The sequence below is a fragment of the Mercenaria mercenaria genome, chromosome 3 (genome assembly GCF_021730395.1).
Source record: "Mercenaria mercenaria strain notata chromosome 3, MADL_Memer_1, whole genome shotgun sequence".
In the NCBI taxonomy this organism is placed as follows: domain Eukaryota; kingdom Metazoa; phylum Mollusca; class Bivalvia; order Venerida; family Veneridae; genus Mercenaria; species Mercenaria mercenaria.
In genome coordinates, this window is record NC_069363.1 from 56,755,549 (window position 1) to 56,773,656 (window position 18,108).

Sequence of the window (18,108 nt, forward strand, 5' to 3'; positions counted from 1 at the left end):
TTCGTATTTCAATATAGTTTATTCACAAAAGATACTGTAAATTTGGTTATTTTCGCTATTTCGACATGTTTTAATAATTCCATGATAAGCACCTTTATTCGCGGTTTAACAACGATTCCATGATTAGCACCTTTATTCGCGGTATGTATAATTCGCGAAACGATTCCATAATCAGAATCTTTATTCGCGGTGTTAAGAATTCGCAAAATGTGAGTGTTTGTGTTTTTGAACACGGTGCAGATTAAAATACATGAATAGTTTGAATCCACGAGTGGGATTGTTCGCGAATATAACCAACACTACAGTATTTCAAGGTAAACACAACACAATATACACATTTCTTCCAACACTGCTATACAACTCTATTCATACTCTTTAGTTAAAACACATTAGCATTCAAAAGGTATCAAACAATAATTTTGAAATTGCCTTTCTAATTTACCGTGATAACTGACTACTATCAAGTCTCACAATTAACATCTACAATTACATACACCAACAAGATAAAATGTTTGAATTATTATATACACAATCGAAGTGGAATGTAAGTAACCATATAGAATGACTTTTTTTATCATACAATCAACTGCCATACTAGTTTTTATCAGTACAAGATATATATATATATGCATCAATAAGTTTTATTATCATTTTATAAGTAGCTATTCACAGCAAAAACACACAAGGTCTACTGCAAAATTATGTAATAGGCAAATGATAAAAGCACATGACATCAATAGCTTATTGCACAAACCCAGTCAGCCAGCCAACTAATATAACTATTAACAGGATGATATGATATCTGTTAGCAAAAATAACAACCGAAAAAAAAATGTAGCCAAAATCAGCCAGAAAATTGTTTATACAGATAAATGTGTTTAAAACTGTCACAACGCAGCTCGGGCAATATTTCGTTATAAAACCGTCACATAATTGTTATAAGATATGCAATAGGAAAGCCATTTAAATGAATACTTTGCACAGCCTGTTTCCTGACTGTTCATTCGTATATCCTTGAAAAAATCAAAGCATACATATTGCCTTAACCCTTCACCTGCTAAATTTCTATAATGAACTTATCCATCTTTCAATTTGGACAGTACCATTAACTGTCAAAAGGGGTGCTTGCCAAAAAGATATTGTGACTGAATGGCGAACAGTGCAGATCTTGATCAGACTGTACGGATGTGCAGAATGATCAAGATCTACACTGGTCACAAAGGCCAAATCAATCCTGTCCAGCATGAAAAGGATAAATTACATGAATACTGAAAAAAGTTGCAAATTTGATTCATACACACACTCCTTTTCTTTTTTGAACAATTGCATATTGTCAGGTTTACATGATAAGCACGAAAATATCTATACGTGCCCGAGATCAGGCCGGAAAAAAACTTATTTTCTATTTTTTAATGCGGCCGTCCCATATTGTAGAAGGAGTGACAATAAGACAAACTTCATCTAAGTAAATAACACTAGATTATTGACAGACAGTTAATATTTAATTATGTTTTGTTAACTAAAATCTAGAGTGCCCACTTCTAACTCTCAACTTCGCTTTTTGAGACAGGAAGCAATACAGTGAGTTCGTGATTATCAAATACTTAGATATTACAAATGTGACATGAAGCTGAATGACGTCAGGCTATCAACCAATCAAGTGCTATTATATATTGTCTTTAACCAATAGCGAAAGTTGGTCTAGATGAATAAGTACTAAGTAATGGTTTGCAGTGTGCAGTGTGAAAGACCTAAATGCCACAAAAGAGGCCTTTTGCTCCCTTATATATGACATCAAAGAAACCACTGTGAATTAATAATCGTAACAGATGAACTGACATCTGCAGCTCAATCTAGTATGGTTAAGAATTGACGTACATCCTTAACAATGGTCTCGAGGAACATACTTATGGTCTAACCAAACTAAATTCTTATTCAGCTATATGCCATACCCTTATAATAATTTGAGCCGCACCATGAGAAAACCAACATAGTGCATTTGCTACCAGCATGGATCCAGACCAGCCTGCGCATCCGCTTTCAAAGCCTATTGCAATTAGAGAAACCGTTAGCAAACTGCATGGATCCTGACCAGACTGCGCGGATGCGCAGGCTGGCTGGTCTGGATCCATGCTGGTCACAAATGCACTATGTTGGTTTTCTCATGGTGCGGCTTATGATATATGTCATGTCTTAACTTCTCAATCTAAAAAAAGAGAGCATTTACAATTTTCTAGATGATGTACTAGGCTGATTTATTCATCTACACAAATGTATATTTTACTTAACTACTCCAACACTATCTAAAATACAACAGTAATGTTAGACAGTAGCAACCAGACATAAAATATAAGACTGTGTCATTGAGCATGGAAATACAAGGTTGGACACCTGAAAGGTCCAATGTGCAAGTTAATAATGAACTGTGACAATGAGCATGTAACACAGAACGATTACTGAGCATATCGTTTTATTCATGAAATATTGTTGCTGTTACCTAAGCACCTCCATACGAAATTAAATAAATCTAGGAGTTAATGTTTCTAAGCATTTTCAAATCTACCGTGTCTTGAATGAATGTATTCACTAAGCACTATATACTGCACGGAGGATCGTAGGCGGCTTGAGATAACTTGTTACGCCTCCGTTCGTTACCAGGAGATAGTGTACGGAAGATACCGGATAGCTTGAGCTAACTCGTTACGCCTCCGTTTATTTCTGGGAAGTATTGCATGGCAATTCGTAGATAGCTTGAGTTAACTTCTTACGCTTCCGTCGATTATCTGAAGGTATTGCTGAGATCTTCGAAAACAGTGTGAACCGAAAGCAGTTCTGATCTGAGAGACAGATTGTTCCATATTCTTTAATTATCTGCTCACGTTTTTTCTACTAAACAGATGGCCTGAAAAAAAAAACAGTTGAAAAAAATAAATAAAAAGAACAATGATTTTAGGCAACATGGTGATCTAGTATGATCATAACGTAGAACGCAAAACGCTAAAAAAACGCAAGATCCGTCGTCTCGTTACTCAAATATTTTTTTTTCGTTTTGCTTGAATACTTTTTTGTTCCACTGGTTTTTGTTTCAGAAAGCTAAATTAAGAAGCAAAATGACCATATTAACTATTTATAGCATTTTTTTGACTGCTGTAAGTAGTACTGTAGGGGCCTCCGTGACCGAGATGTTAAGGCTTCTGACTTCGAATCACTTAGCAATCAGGTCTGGCTCAGGGCGTTGAATTCTTTATGTAAGGAAGCCATCCAGCTAGCTTTCGGAAGGCCGGCTGTTTCACCCAGGTGCCCCGCCCATGATGAAATAATGCATAGAGGGGTTCCTGGGGTCTTTATTCACAATCAAAAGCTGAAAAGTCGCTATATGACCTATAATTGTGTCGGTATGACTATAGACTCAACATACAAACATAAGCTGGTATTGTTCTGTTAATTTTCTCTAAGAACAAGAGTATACTCACCAATAAAACTATATACAATAAGAAATCTTGAAACAGTTTTGTGGAGTCTGAAATAATAAAAATACCACAATGAATATTCACATAAATGTAATTTAAATATGGACAACCATCAATAATTAGGTAAATGTAATAGTGTACAATATGTATCATATACTGGCTAGTGGTTAGTTTTAAAATTACCAAAGTTACAAATTATGTGCATTAAAGATATTCGTCATTCCAAATCGCTTGAGTCCGGTATATACCGGAGTCTGTAATATATCACAGGCACTCTACACTGAGGTAATGATATAAATGTGCGTACCATTTGTTCGCGTACCATTTGTTAGTGCGTCTGTGCGGGGAATTGAACAACTATCTGAATAATTGTCATCAGATTCACCGTCATCTGAAAAAACACACATTATATATATTATTAAATCATTTACACAAGGTGTGGTCATTATAGCTTTAGTAAGTTGTGTAAAGTATGTTCCTGTGTCCTAGTAATCAAATGTTTAACATGGGCCAGCTTAGGGCTAAAGAGATCAAATATCAAGTAGGGTAAAAATATCATTTTTTTAAATTTAATTTCAACTCTTATACACATTAAATGGAATTACATGAGTTAAAATCCGAGATAAAATTACAATAAAAGCTACCTGCTTTATTGCAGATACAATTATGACTTTCTCCGCGTCTGTCAACAACCATGTGACACTGTGTTACATCCGTATCCATACTGTTACATTCAGCGATGTTCTCCTGGCCGCAGAACTTATAGTCGGGTTTATAACACTTACAGTTTAACTGAAACACACAAACTGTCACATTAATATTGTTGTTGAAACAAAAACAAAACATTCCTTTTCGAAATTACAACCGTTTCCATACAACAGTGTTCTCCTGGTAGTGATATATAAACATATTCATTATATAACCATTGATTACCTATATGTCTAACCCAGCGCAAATATATTTTTATTATTGGGTTTGTTAGTGACCCTGCGGTCAATATGATAAATTGGGGGGGGGGGGGGGGGGGGCAAGACGTTAGCAGAGTCCCAATATTAACATACAGGCCCCTCATATTTCCGTAGAGGGTCACACTAACACACTCTATAACTGATTTGTTTTATCGGCCTAGACCGACACGAAAATCTCCTGACCCTCCACAGAAATATAGGGGGTCACCACTTGACCACTTTTTAACCACTGAAAATGCTAAAATCTTACGGGAGGCGCAAAACAAAAATGTTACTCCTCAACAGCTGATATGAAACATGGAATGTTTTCATTCAAACAATGTTGGAACTACATTTAAATCTGAGACTGTGAAAAATCAGTGAAAGATGATATTATAGCCTACTAATGCTGTTTATCACATGTTTGACGTCGCGGGAGTGAAATAAAGCCATTACATAAATTGATAATACACTATCAAGAGGTTAATATACGACTGGATTGTGCTTTCTTGCCATAATGGCACACCTAGTGTCATAATTGCCCGAGAGCCATTATGAAACTAGGTGTGCTATTATGGCTAGACGGCACACACCAGTCGTTTATTGACCTTTTTATTATATACGTTCGCTTCATATTTATTTTGGTATTTTCATTTCACCTATTTTCCAAAAATTTAAAAGCATTATTTGCCTTGCTTTTTATCAACAATGCCATCAATATTTGACAATTGATCTGAAAATGATTCAGCGCCCTTTCAATCGCCATAATAACGTTGCTACATGACGTCAACATCAGAACGCGCTGACGTTCCGGTTACCCGGGGCCATTATGATTATGGCGCGTGAGGCGCACTGCGCCATTATGGATTCGTCAACAGAGGCCATGATGGCCGTTTTACACGTTTTTTTGTTACTATTTATAGTAATATAATAAAGTGTAATAATATAAAGCTTCTACGTCGACGTCGTTCAACGTATCGCAGACGTCGGTCAAATTGACTTGTTTATAATACATAAAGAAAGTAGATGTTTTTGTGTTTTGGCAGGAAAAACTAACATGTGATAAAAAGAATATTCATGTATTATATTAGTGACTTTCCAAACTGGATTTATTAAACTCGTTGAAAAAAAATGATATTATTTTATTCGACTCGTTTAAAAACTTCAATATAAAAAGACACTCGTGTAATATCCTCTATTTAAACACAGATCTGTCATATTTGTATTATTTTCGTCCTGGTTTAAACTAGCCTATAAGCGGTGTTTATCTTCTACCGCTGAGAACATAGCACTTTTGTGACCAGTGTGGTTTTTATTCATGCTCAACTCTTTAAAGCAATATATACCTTATCTGTAGTTGAAGTCTGACATCCATCTCCAGATTGTCCACGTGGACATATACACATTGGCGTGAGACGGCCTGACCCGTCTTCGTAGCAGTTGTACTCGCCGCCCACACCACACACATTGCCGAGGTTACCCATCTGGCTAATGATACAACCTGTATGGGATAAAATAAAAATAAACAATCATATCTCAGACGAAACACATGCATCTGTATTTCTTGCATGCACTAACATTTTGTCAGAAAGTTACTGGCAACTTCCTCCCAGCGTAATGTATCCGGTCAAATTATAAAACAATATTCCAGTGGAAGAAAATTTCTTCAGAGCTTCGGGAGCTTATCAGGCAGACTGCCAGGGAAATATACACTCGGATATTCTACGTTCATACCACACTATGAGGGGGGGGGATGAGATTTATTGCCTCTAACAAAAATCTCATTCAATCCGAGTCTGCTATTATTTTGCTTGTTCTTTTCTTTCTATGATTTTAATATAATATTTGCCATTTGACTTTTTTGAATCAGAAATGATACAGGTGATCCGCAGTTTCTGACTTACAGCTGGTCTTCGGCATAGGTTTCACTGTATATGTAAGTAAACAATTTATCACCGACAGGTTAAGATTTGAACTCCAACTTGAATGATTGCTTCTAGATAACCTTGACATATCTTATCAATAATAGTTATGATATTTTATGTCGTCTGTTGAGGCCTCTACAGACGAGGAAAATAAAGCATCATACACACGATAATATTTGGCTGTACATCTTGAATTTAATTGGTGTTGTACAACAAAAACCTACCGTCTGTAGAGGGCTTTAGGCGTACAACATCTGTAAAATTGCTTCTGTTTTTAATAGAACATATATACTGTCCCCGCATGGTAGGCAAGAAATTTTTTACTTACACGAAATTATTGATTTAGGCCGTCCCCCACACATTATACTTGTTCTACCTTGCAGATCGTTCGGCGTTTTGCACTCCCCATTACAAAGATAGCAACCTAAAATCATTCGAATCAATATATTTACATACTAGCATTATAATATACGAAATGGTTAAATAAGAATAATCTATTTAAAACTAACCGTAGAATCGAACCAGCATTTTAACCCTCAGTTCAAACACTGGATTATTTGGAAGTATTAAGACAAAAGAAACATGATTACTACACTTTATCAATGTCGATTTGTAGTCTACAGACTAGCCACTAGACTGATGATAAAGATTTTTTTACGTATTTTCGGTTCAAATCCATTTCATAGAGACAAAAGCCAGTCTATAATAGAGATTATACTAGATTAAATTCACTAAAGTATGGACAAAAAATGTCAGAAAAAAAAGATATATCATAGTCTAGAAGTTAGTCTACAATGTTTATCACAGTGACTTAGATATGTTTTAATAGCTGAATGTATGTACAGAACAATTCTATCTATGTTACATTTTTATTTGGTAGCTGACATACTTGTATACTTACTTGAATTTTTGACATTTTGGTCCTCGCCACAACTGAAAGCTGAAAAAAAAAACAAACATAAAAAATAACAATAATTATTGCTTCCATATCAAATTTGGTTCATCATTCTGTTAAGTCATTCTCTGTCGAAAAAAATGTAAAGAGCCGCACCATGAGAAAACCAACATAGTGGGTTTGCGACCAGCATGGATCCAGACCAGCCTGCGCATCCGCGCAGTCTGGTCAGGATCCATTCTGTTCGCTAACGGTTTCTCTAATTACAGTAGACTTTGAAAGCGAACAGCATGGATCCTGACCAGACTGCGCGGATGCGCAGGCTGGTCTGGATCCATGCTGGTCGCAAAGCCACTATGGTGGTTTTCTCATGGCACGGCTCAAAATAAGATGGTTTTATCAGAGTGTAGACTGACATTTGACTACAACTGACCGTGAGTTATTAATAAAACTGTTACATTAATTTCGTTGACAATCTATATTGCGTCGGTCATTCTCGTGTGATCCCACATTTTTTTAAGGAGCTAGGCCTACTGTCTACGGAAGATTTAACAAAAATATGTAAAACGTGTGAAAACCATGCATATCACGGTCATAATATGCGAACACAGCAACAACAACAAGCACGGCACACCACATACTGGAGTCAAAATTCATTTTTGATTTGCTGTTATACTATTAAACGACCTTAAAATGTTCAACAACATTTTCAAATGTTATGGATAATTTAAACAATAAATTGTAAATATTTGTAGAACAGTGTTACATTTTGTAAACTTAATATTAAGCATTTGCCAATAAACAATATATATTGTCTATAGGGTATATATTTTTTTTTATCGGTGAACACTAGATGCAATATGACACACAAGGTGTGGTGTTTCCCAGTTTTAAAGGGAGTTACCCACACATTTTAGGCCAAAGATAATTTCTCTCAAACATCCATAAAAAAGTGAGATCTCTGAAAGAGTCTAGTGGTACAAACTTATTGACATACGATGTTTGCAAGCTAGTCTTATATATAACCAAAATTATTTTGCATAAGGTAATAAACCGCTGCAACGCTTTTGAAATAATGCAGAAAATTTACATTATTCTTGCATCTTTTTCCAATATCTAGCATTTATGTTTAACCGTTTTATCATTTTTTTCTGTGTCATACATACATTTTATGCCAAACTTGGTGGAAATTAACATACTGAAGTTTTCACCTAAAGTGTGGGGAGTAGCTTCAAGTATAACATAAGCATATATTCTCTTTTTTATTTCATGTCGTTTTCAGGTGCCACCAAATTGGTCTATGTTCAGCCAAAAAAATATATATTTGAGATAACCTCCATATATTCACAACAAAAGCACCGGTACTTACGATTAGAGGTTATGTTGTGTGGAGAAGGGGCTTCGGCTTTACACTGCACACACGACGAACCGTCACATACACTTGTATCAGGATTAATTCGTAAATCTGTAATCAAGATACTGTTATTTTTAAAACCTTATAACGATACATTTTTAAAACTAAAAACTTGTCTCTGATTTCAGTGTTAATGCGGCAGAAATATTGCAAGTATTTATTCTACCAGTGGAGACAATGCTATTGTGTAAACTGGGACTGCATGAATCCATGTAAGCTTACAAATGATAACTGAGCCGTGCCATGAGAAAACCAACATAATGGGTTTGCGACCAGCATGGATCCAGACCAGCCTGCGCATCCACGCAGTCTGGTCAGGCTCCATGCTGTTCGCTTTTAAAGCCAATTGGAATTGGAGAAACTGTTAGCGAACAGCATGGATCCTGACCAGACTGCGCGGATGCGCAGGCTGGTCTGGATCCATGCTGGTCGCAAAGCCAATATGTTGGTTTTCTCATAGCACGGCTCATATACATTTTGTATTATCATATTTACCAACTCCTCCATTGCTGAGTTCTATACTTCCAGTCTGACTTGACGCAAGTCCGCTGAGGGAGACTTCCGCTTTCGCTTTGTTCAGAGTTTTCGCGGCACAATATCCAATAACAAGACCAACCAGTACGCAGACGCCAGCAGAGCTTATTAAAGTGCACAATTTCTGAAAATGATACAACACCCACTGAGGACAAGGTAATACACAACAATGAAGAAAGTATTCATGAACAATCGGAATAGTGCTAATTTAAGGTTTAGGAGTATATTACCAAAACACAGAAATATTTTATAAACGAACAACATCGTTACCAATATTTTACCTGACCATTACATGTTCTGCCGAACTGTCCCGTACTGAAAATATTCTGAAAAAGTTGTCCCCCTTTGAAAATGAATGCCATTTGTAAAGAAATAAAAATAAACAATCGCTGAAAACTGTGTTCCACCTAGTTATGTGAAATTTCAACACTCGCACGCTATTACAAATGCATCAAAACAAACATGTGTAACAGTTCCTTGAAAATGGTGAGATTTTAAAAGCGCTTGACTGTCTGGAAGTGGGGCCTGTTTAAACAGTTCTTTTTTCGGAATTCAATGCTTATATCAGTAAACTGACACTTGTTTTGTAGAGTAATATAAGTAATATACACGCTATCATTACAAAAACAACAAAACAAGTGTCAGTATACTAATATAAACATTGAATTCCGAAAAAAAGACTGCCTAAATGGGACCCACTTCCAGGCAGTCAAACGCCTTCAAAAATTCACCATTTTCAAAGAACTGTTACACATGTTAGTTTTTATTCATTTGCAATCGCATGCGAGTGTTGAAATTTCACATAATTAAGTGGAACACAGTTTTCAGCAATTGTTTATTTTTATTTCTTTACAAATGGCATTCATTTTCAAAGGGGGACAACTTTTTCAGAATATTTTCAGTACGGGACAGTATGGCAGAACATGTAATGGTTAAGTAAAATATTGGTAACGATGTTATTCGTTTATAAAATATTTCTGTGTTTTGGTGATATACTCCTAAACCTTAATTATTTATAACCACGGCGTCGACGAATCATAATCAACAAAAATGACCATTACGTTGTCTGAATTTGACATTGTAACAAAATCCAATTCATTGACAGACTTGCCCTTCTTATTTACAAATTTGGATGAAAAATGAGTTTAAATAGACTGTTCATAAAATATTGACCAGCTACCGTTAAAATACCGGAGTTATTTCAATGACCCAAATCCATTACGTTTAACTGTGCCGACCAGTTTTGGTCAAACATGATCATGAGTAACTCACGAAACGTTCTTTTTCTGCGCAGATTAAAGGGACTAACCCACATATTTAGGCGAAAAATTATTTCTCTCAAAACTCCATAAAAAAGGTGAGTAATCTGAAAGTGACAAGTGGTACAAACTAACTGACATAAGATTTTTGCAAGATATTCTTATACATGTACATAACCAACAACATTATGCAGAAGGTAGTAAACCGTTGCAACGCTTTCGAAATAATGCAACAAATGTTCATTCTTCTTGCATTTTTTCCCAATATCTAACTTTTACTTTCACCCATTTTATCATTTTACTGTGATATATACATTCCATGCCAAACTTGGTAGAAATGAACATCTTGAAGAAGAAAAAAACACCCAAACTGCGGGCGAGTAGCTTTAATCGACGCAAAAAAAATATCTGACTAATGCCCAACATTAAACCACGTTGTGCTCGTGAGTTTTTTTTCACGTCTCAAAAACAGCGTGGGTAACTACTGCCCAGTGAACTACCGGAAGGTGTGCGGAAGAAGAAACTAATAAAACATATTTAGCCGTAAGTATGTATGTTTAATAAACTGCCTCTAATAATAACCTAACACTTTACAGCGAGTTTACCGCTTTATACAAATCGATTTTTATATTTACATTTGCACCTCAGATACCCAAAAATTTGTAAACAAGTCTAATAAGCACGTCCATATTCTAGTACAATAAACTTTTAACCCACGACTGATTCTGATTTTGTGACCAGTGTAGATCTGCACTGTTCACCATTCAGTCAGTATTTTTTGGTAAACACCCCCTTTAACAGTTGATACTGACCAAATTGAAAGATGGGCAAGTTCATTTTAGAAATTTAGCAGGGTAAGGGTTGTTATCAAATAAATAGTTGTAAATTTAGCAGACTGAGATCAAAAGCAAAATGCATGTCACTCCTATTAATGGGGCTATATAAAAGGTATAAAATCGACTGCACAGCTTCAAGTTCAAGGCTAATTGACAAGACTATTTTTTTTGCTGGGAAAATGTCTGGAATACGTTGCTTTTATCTCTCAGCAGTGAACAAATGTAAACATTCTGTTAGAAGAACTCTTGGGAACTTTGTAAATTAATAGCAGAAACAAAGTACAGGAATGTATAAAATAATATACTAGAATATGGAAAACCTAATAGTCTGCTACAGATTAGCTCAATTCATAATGAAGTGCACAGAAAAACTTACCACTTTGCCACATCGCACCCGTGATTTTGGAATTGTGCTGGTATCTTCCAATTCCATCTGAAAAAAAAATATTTCAGTGTTATTCCGATTATATTATTCAAGATAAACCGTCCAATATTATTGTTATAACCTGTCACTTTAGATATGCCACTTCTTTACTTGTAATATCTTCTTACATGAATATGATTATCGTATGTGTTTTTGTTTGGTTTTCACGTTACAACTGAATGGTGGCTTTCTGTCCTTGTAGGAAGACCCTAGATGCCCCTCCGGACATAAATTATGCGTACAGGGAGGTCGAACCACCGACCGTCCATAAGCCAGTGAAGTGAGATAGCTTCCTCATATGAAAGAATCGGGATTTGAAACCACATTTGTGATGACTGTGATTTAAGACACCTGCAAAGTGACCTTGTACATGTTGAACAGTATTCGGAGACCTTATGATGATACAGAACCGAAAAGTTACAGTTACGTCCAGGTAATGTATGAATATATTCGTAAAACGTCAGACTTCCCTTAAGTTATTGCAGTTTAATCACCCAAGCTGGGAAGACAGAATAGTAAAATATAGAAAATAATAAAATAATAATTAAATGCATAAGTCTGAACTTTTAAAATATATACATTAAGAACGAAAACCTGGAGGGGGTGATGGATATATATAATCCGAAAATAACCGGTATGGTTTTAAACAAACGAAGTCGAAGGAGCACGCATGTAATAGTAACTTTTGCCTGACATATAATACGGTAACCGTAAGTGTAAATGTTATTTGAAAATATACGTGTTAAGCTCTGCAACTTCATACAAAAAAAAAACACTTTAAGTTTATAAATCCGCTGTGCATTACGTTAAACTTATAAACGATATTAACATAAATTTTCCAAAAGCTTGAAATTTACTTCATATATTTCTCCGTCAATAACTCCGCCGTTCGCTAAATTATCACTTGAACAACCCATGTTAATTCTTTACTATACTGCACACACGTTGAAAGTTTTTAAGCTTAAATACAAAACTACGGGTTTTCCAACTCCATCGATCACGCTATAAATAGCCTCCCGGATATAGAATTTAATATATCGAACCACCCTCTTGAATCTGTGTTAAAGCTGATGATATTTGCGATATAAATATTAGCTCAATTAGCGAGAAGGACGCTAAATGCAAGTACATTTAGTGAAAATGTAATTCTCTTCCAGTAACCTGTTTCAGGAACGTATTTGAAAGAGACTTTACATTCATGTGAATTACGACACCACAAAAGTTGTTTTCATTTCAAATAAACATATAATGAATAAAGTGAAATATTCAGAATCTTATTTTTTACATGGCAGTTTGTTCACATTTAAATAAAACACTAAAAATTCAATTATTTAAAAAATGAACAAAATACCAGTCACATTTAATCTAACATTGGGTGTCATAAATATCAAACACCATGAATGTCGAGCATAGTGTAAATCATTAATTTTGTTTAATGTTTAAGTTTATTGTGCTCATGTATTTAGACAAGTCAAATGGTTTATCGCCGCCAGAAATTTGTACAAACCGGACAGAAGTTGCGAAATTGTCATGTGTGCAGGAAAGAAGCGTTTACCATAATGTCCATTACTGGACAGGTATAGTGACATATCTTTAAGATATCATGCTTTCTGTTTATGCAGGTAAACTTGTGTTTGGTTAAATTTCAACAGAGCACAATTGTCTGAACAGTGTACAAACTCATTACTGTTTTTTCAGGCTAGGGTAGAAAAAAAGTGGTAGACAATGAAAGCAGTAATATTTTTATTAAAAAAAAAATAAACAATGAGACAAACATTTCCAACATCTTTGGACGGTTCAAAAATCCCATGTTAAACATACGATTAAGCCCGAAACGCGTGAAAATGTTCCGAATGTAAATCGGGTGAAGTAGGCGCTCTATGTATAGAGTTAGATTATGCGTCTTGATACTGTACCAGAGGGATCGGTCAATTGTGGGTTATTGATTACACTGGGCGAGTCTACTTACTTATTACTTGAGGATAAAAAAAAAACATGTTTTTTTAAATGTTGCTCTTAACAAGGGTGGCGGTTGAACTATAAAAAGTACAACAACAGTTAATTCACAACAAATCGTACGGTATGTTTTATAATCAGTAGAAGCTAGTCGTATTTACGCTTATGAGACCTGTTTCACCCATAAGTAAAGAATTCACAGGTCCATCATGAAATATTTTCCCCAGCGCGCATATACTTCACCTATTTCATCGAGGCCGCGATCAATAATGTCAGTGTCCTTCGGTATAGGTCAGAGACCACAATTCAAAAAGTACTTACTGGGAATAAGGTAAGTGTATACCTGGGAATAAGGTAATGTTTGTCCGTTCTGATTGGTCAGTCATGTAAACAAACCCAAGAAGCGATTTTTTTCAAAATTGACTGTTACTGCATTTACAGTATTTTATTATATATTTTGACAAAATTTGCTACATTTTATGTGTATTAAAAAGGTTTTATCCCGCCATACAGGGCGTCATCTCATTCACATGAAAATTACTTGAATAAAGTATCACTATCCGTATGTTTTTCGTCCGATAATTTGGTGGAACTAAGATAGTTCTTGCAAAACAAAACTAGAACTGTCACAGGAGTGACTCATACCCCCACCATACGGTCTTGTCACAGAAGAATGGCAACCATAAGACATCTTAAAAATACTTAGAATAATATAAAAATGTCAAAAAAAGCTTAATACTTAAGAATTTTACTCGTCTTTGGAGTACTTCATCCTGGGCTTCCACATATAAGTAATACTAGTATAATACTAGTATAGTAATACTAGTAAATATAAAAAATCTCTAATATTAGAGATAAAGTGAATATAAAAAAGTGTCTTATCAACCCATGTTACCACAGAAAAATGTATTTACTTTTTACATAGGACTTATAATAAAAAAGTTTTAAAAAATACATAAAATATTGAAAATCTAAAAATAGGATTTCTAAAAATAGACTAATTCATGAAATTTAAGGGGAAGAAACTCAATACAAAAGTTAAAAAAGGTTACTTCCCTTTGGCTCTAAGCCAATCAGAATGAGATATAGTGAAAATACATCAAAATTAACCTTAAATTCTAAGTAAAAGGGGACATAAGTCAAGAAAGATTGGTGTCAGAGTTATACACCTTGTGTCACATGATGTGGGTGATGAGGTGGAACATCTATTTTAAGTTTGAATCAAATCCATTCAGTAGTAACTGAGATATAATGAAAATGCATCAAAATTAACCTTAAATTCTAAGTAAAAAGGGGCATAATTCATGAAAAATTGGTGTCAGAGTTATGCACCTTGTGTCACATGATGTGGGTGATGAGGTGGAACATCTATTTTAAGTTTGAATCAATCCATTTTGTAATAACTGAGATATAGCGAAAATACATCAAAATAAACCTTAAATTTAAAGTAAAAGGGGACATAATTCATAAAAAAATTGATGTCATAGTTAAGCACCTTATGTCACATGATGTGGGTGATGAGGTGGAACAACTATTTTAAGTTTGAATCAAATCCATTTAGTAATAACTGAGATAATAGATTTCGCGACGCGACGCGACAAAACTGACTCCTATATAGCCCCCCTCCCCCCACCCCCAAACATGTTTGGTGGGGGTATAAAAAGTGATTAGATAAACATGTTTTGATTTATGGAAGGCCGTACATGGCATAATGGAATGAAAGATGAAAGTCTATGGGAAAACAGTTGGTGTTCTCTAACTTTTTGTTTCGTCTTTGGCAACAGAACAAAATCAGTCAAAATACTCCAGTTCACAATTTACGTTAGTTAATACCTTCAAGTGTGTGTGCAGTCATTGCACTGTTTCGATGTGCTGAAACATGGTTCTGCTAGATATAATTTCAAGGCTTAATTAATTTTGCTTATAAATGTAATCAAAATAACAGACGAAACGGAGGTATTTAATTCGAATAATTTATTTTTGGCATACATCAACTCTTAAAGTCGTCTTTAATGTACATCGTTTCGAATAGGGACTATAGCCTACTTGTTGCAATATCCCATGGTGACAGATAATCCAAACAATGTGTTTTATTATGCTTGCCTTCACTTGAAGATGTCAGATTTAATCTAATATCTTACTTACATTGTGGACGGGAGAATTCTGACTAATTTTGTGTATAAAGTTAGTAAACATACTAAAGCGAAGACAAAAATCACATTTCGAGGGCTTGGCGCAAAACTATTGTATCTTGTTCCTTATTTATATACACTTACAATAGTTTTGCACCAAGCCCTCGATTTGTAACAGACTCTTTTGGTACAGCTCACGGCTGTTTTATCGGGTTTCATCAGGAATCCTGTATTTATGTTAATAGTAACGTCCACGGAAAAACCACCACACTAGGCGCTCTTTCAACACAGTGAAACCGACATGGTTTACTTACTCATAACAACAATGCGTCAGAGCGGAAAAATATCATTTTGTGGATTTCCCACGACGTGAATATAAAATTACATCCATATACATGTGTGTGTGTGTGTACACTCCTTTTACTGTAATGAGCAGCTGCATCCAACTAGAAAAATAAAGGTTGCACTGCAACAAAAGAATGTTTAAACCAATGAAAACTCTACATAAGTCGGTGATAAAGTTCCAGAGCCAATTACTGGGGGAATATATATCTATGTCCTGATAATTCGTGCAAAATGATTTGTTTTGTAGATTTATGAGGTTTTTGTATTATCAGCGCAAACCTTTCATTCACGTTTTTAAAGGCCCATAACACCTGAATAGGACATTGTACATGTATGTCAGTACGAATAAAAATTATGCAGATGGACAAAACTTTCAAACGGAAGTATTATTATAAACTAGGGCATGTTAGAGCTGACAATACTTTCAATTTACGAGTGAAGAGATAGGCCCGATATATAGTTTAAACTGTGCAAATGAATTACAAATTAAGATCTGGACATAAAAACACTGGTCAGCTGTTAACATTCTACAGACAGTTTCGCGTAAATTCATGTTAGGTGCTAGAACCTATTTCAGATGAGACCGCTGAAAAATAGTGTCACATATTTTAAAGAAACTGCCAGTTTTACAATAAATAAACGCTTCACGACAATCTGACCTTCCCATGACTATTTTTGATTCGTCTTCAGAAACTTAGTTAATGAAGTGTAATGTCTGAAGTGAACTGGGGATTTTCATTTCTTCTACTCTACTTCATTTATTATTAGCAATGTTCCGGCTTATTCGCATCATGTTGTTTATTTTGTATAACAATATTAGAATAGTTTTTGTCTTACGTAAGTCCCGCTTACATTAATCGTATGTCTGTTCATCCTTTTCGTATACTTATTCCTGAAATAGCGGCGTATTCGTACAATAAGTTTATACTGTTCAGGTCATTCTCATCAGAAATGTTATTAAAGACCCACCACGACCTAGTGACCTACTTTTTTCTCCCACAAGAACTTCGTGAAAATCATTCTAATAATACTGGTATAATACAGCTATATTACATGATGACAGTTGGACAATTTAGGCCCTCCCTGAATTAATATGTTTTCACAACTTCATCAACAAACTTATTCGGTCAATCGCATTTCAGTATATGTTTAAAGCATACATAAATAACTATCTTACCATGTAGAAACAAAGTTTGATCTAATCTCAGTTTAATATATCAAATACTGTTCTTAAATACTACATTCATCTAATACAATGTTTAGACATGAAACACATTGTCTTGGCCTTATATATGTCACAGTAAATTTGTTAGTAGATATTTGTACTTCTCACTTTTTTCATGCAAATTATGTATAACTACCATCACGGAAATACAAAAGAATACAGTTATTTTCTGGTACGTCTTTAAAAAGTAATACAAAGTGGAGGTGGTATCCTTATAATATATTTTCTTTATGAAGAGTGCACTGGCATGGAGACATAATTATACAACTGACGTAATGAGTCTTAAAATAAATAAACTGTAGGTTTCACATGATGACAGAATGACTTAAGTCAGTCTAAAAACCAAACGCGTATCCCTTGAAATTATTTTTTATGATATGAACATTTCATTACGCTTACATTAACCTTGAAGTAAGAATCATAAACAAAACGGCGTGGGCGTCTCAGACATACTATACCCATACATATATATCACATTGTTCATGAACAAGTATATAGTGTAAAATATCTGGAAATCTATATATCTGGCAAATGCTTTCAAATGTTAAAACCTGTATTTTAAAATTTAATGCGATTTCATTTTTTAAGACATAAGAATGTATTGAAATATCTAATCATATGAAAGGGAAGTAATTGATAAACAACGAATGTCTGACTTTGGGGGCAACATATGTATGGTACCCATGAAACTTATTTTCAAACTACAAACCAGTTAAAGTTTATATGCACAGAGTTGCATGGCATAA

General features: G+C 34.8%; 1 protein-coding gene across 3 annotated transcripts in view; it reads right to left on the reverse strand.

The window, feature by feature from the left end:
* Positions 1-18,108, reverse strand: part of LOC128555644 (uncharacterized) — a 45,364-nt gene continuing 27,256 nt past the window's right edge. For 2 of the 3 annotated variants that reach the window (XM_053538641.1, XM_053538642.1), the window contains exons 2-11: positions 11,657-11,713; positions 9,147-9,309; positions 8,607-8,702; positions 7,244-7,282; positions 6,671-6,766; positions 5,764-5,918; positions 4,115-4,262; positions 3,778-3,861; positions 3,474-3,520; positions 1-2,902 (exon numbers count right to left, since the gene is read on the reverse strand). In XM_053538641.1, coding sequence (XP_053394616.1) covers positions 2,876-2,902; positions 3,474-3,520; positions 3,778-3,861; positions 4,115-4,262; positions 5,764-5,918; positions 6,671-6,766; positions 7,244-7,282; positions 8,607-8,702; positions 9,147-9,309; positions 11,657-11,713 — 912 coding nt within the window. In that variant the 3' untranslated portion in view covers positions 1-2,875. Of the gene's footprint in view, positions 2,903-3,473; positions 3,521-3,777; positions 3,862-4,114; positions 4,263-5,763; positions 5,919-6,670; positions 6,767-7,243; positions 7,283-8,606; positions 8,703-9,146; positions 9,310-11,656; positions 11,714-12,561; positions 12,679-18,108 lie in introns of those variants that run through there. The other variant, XM_053538643.1, reaches the window with a different exon arrangement.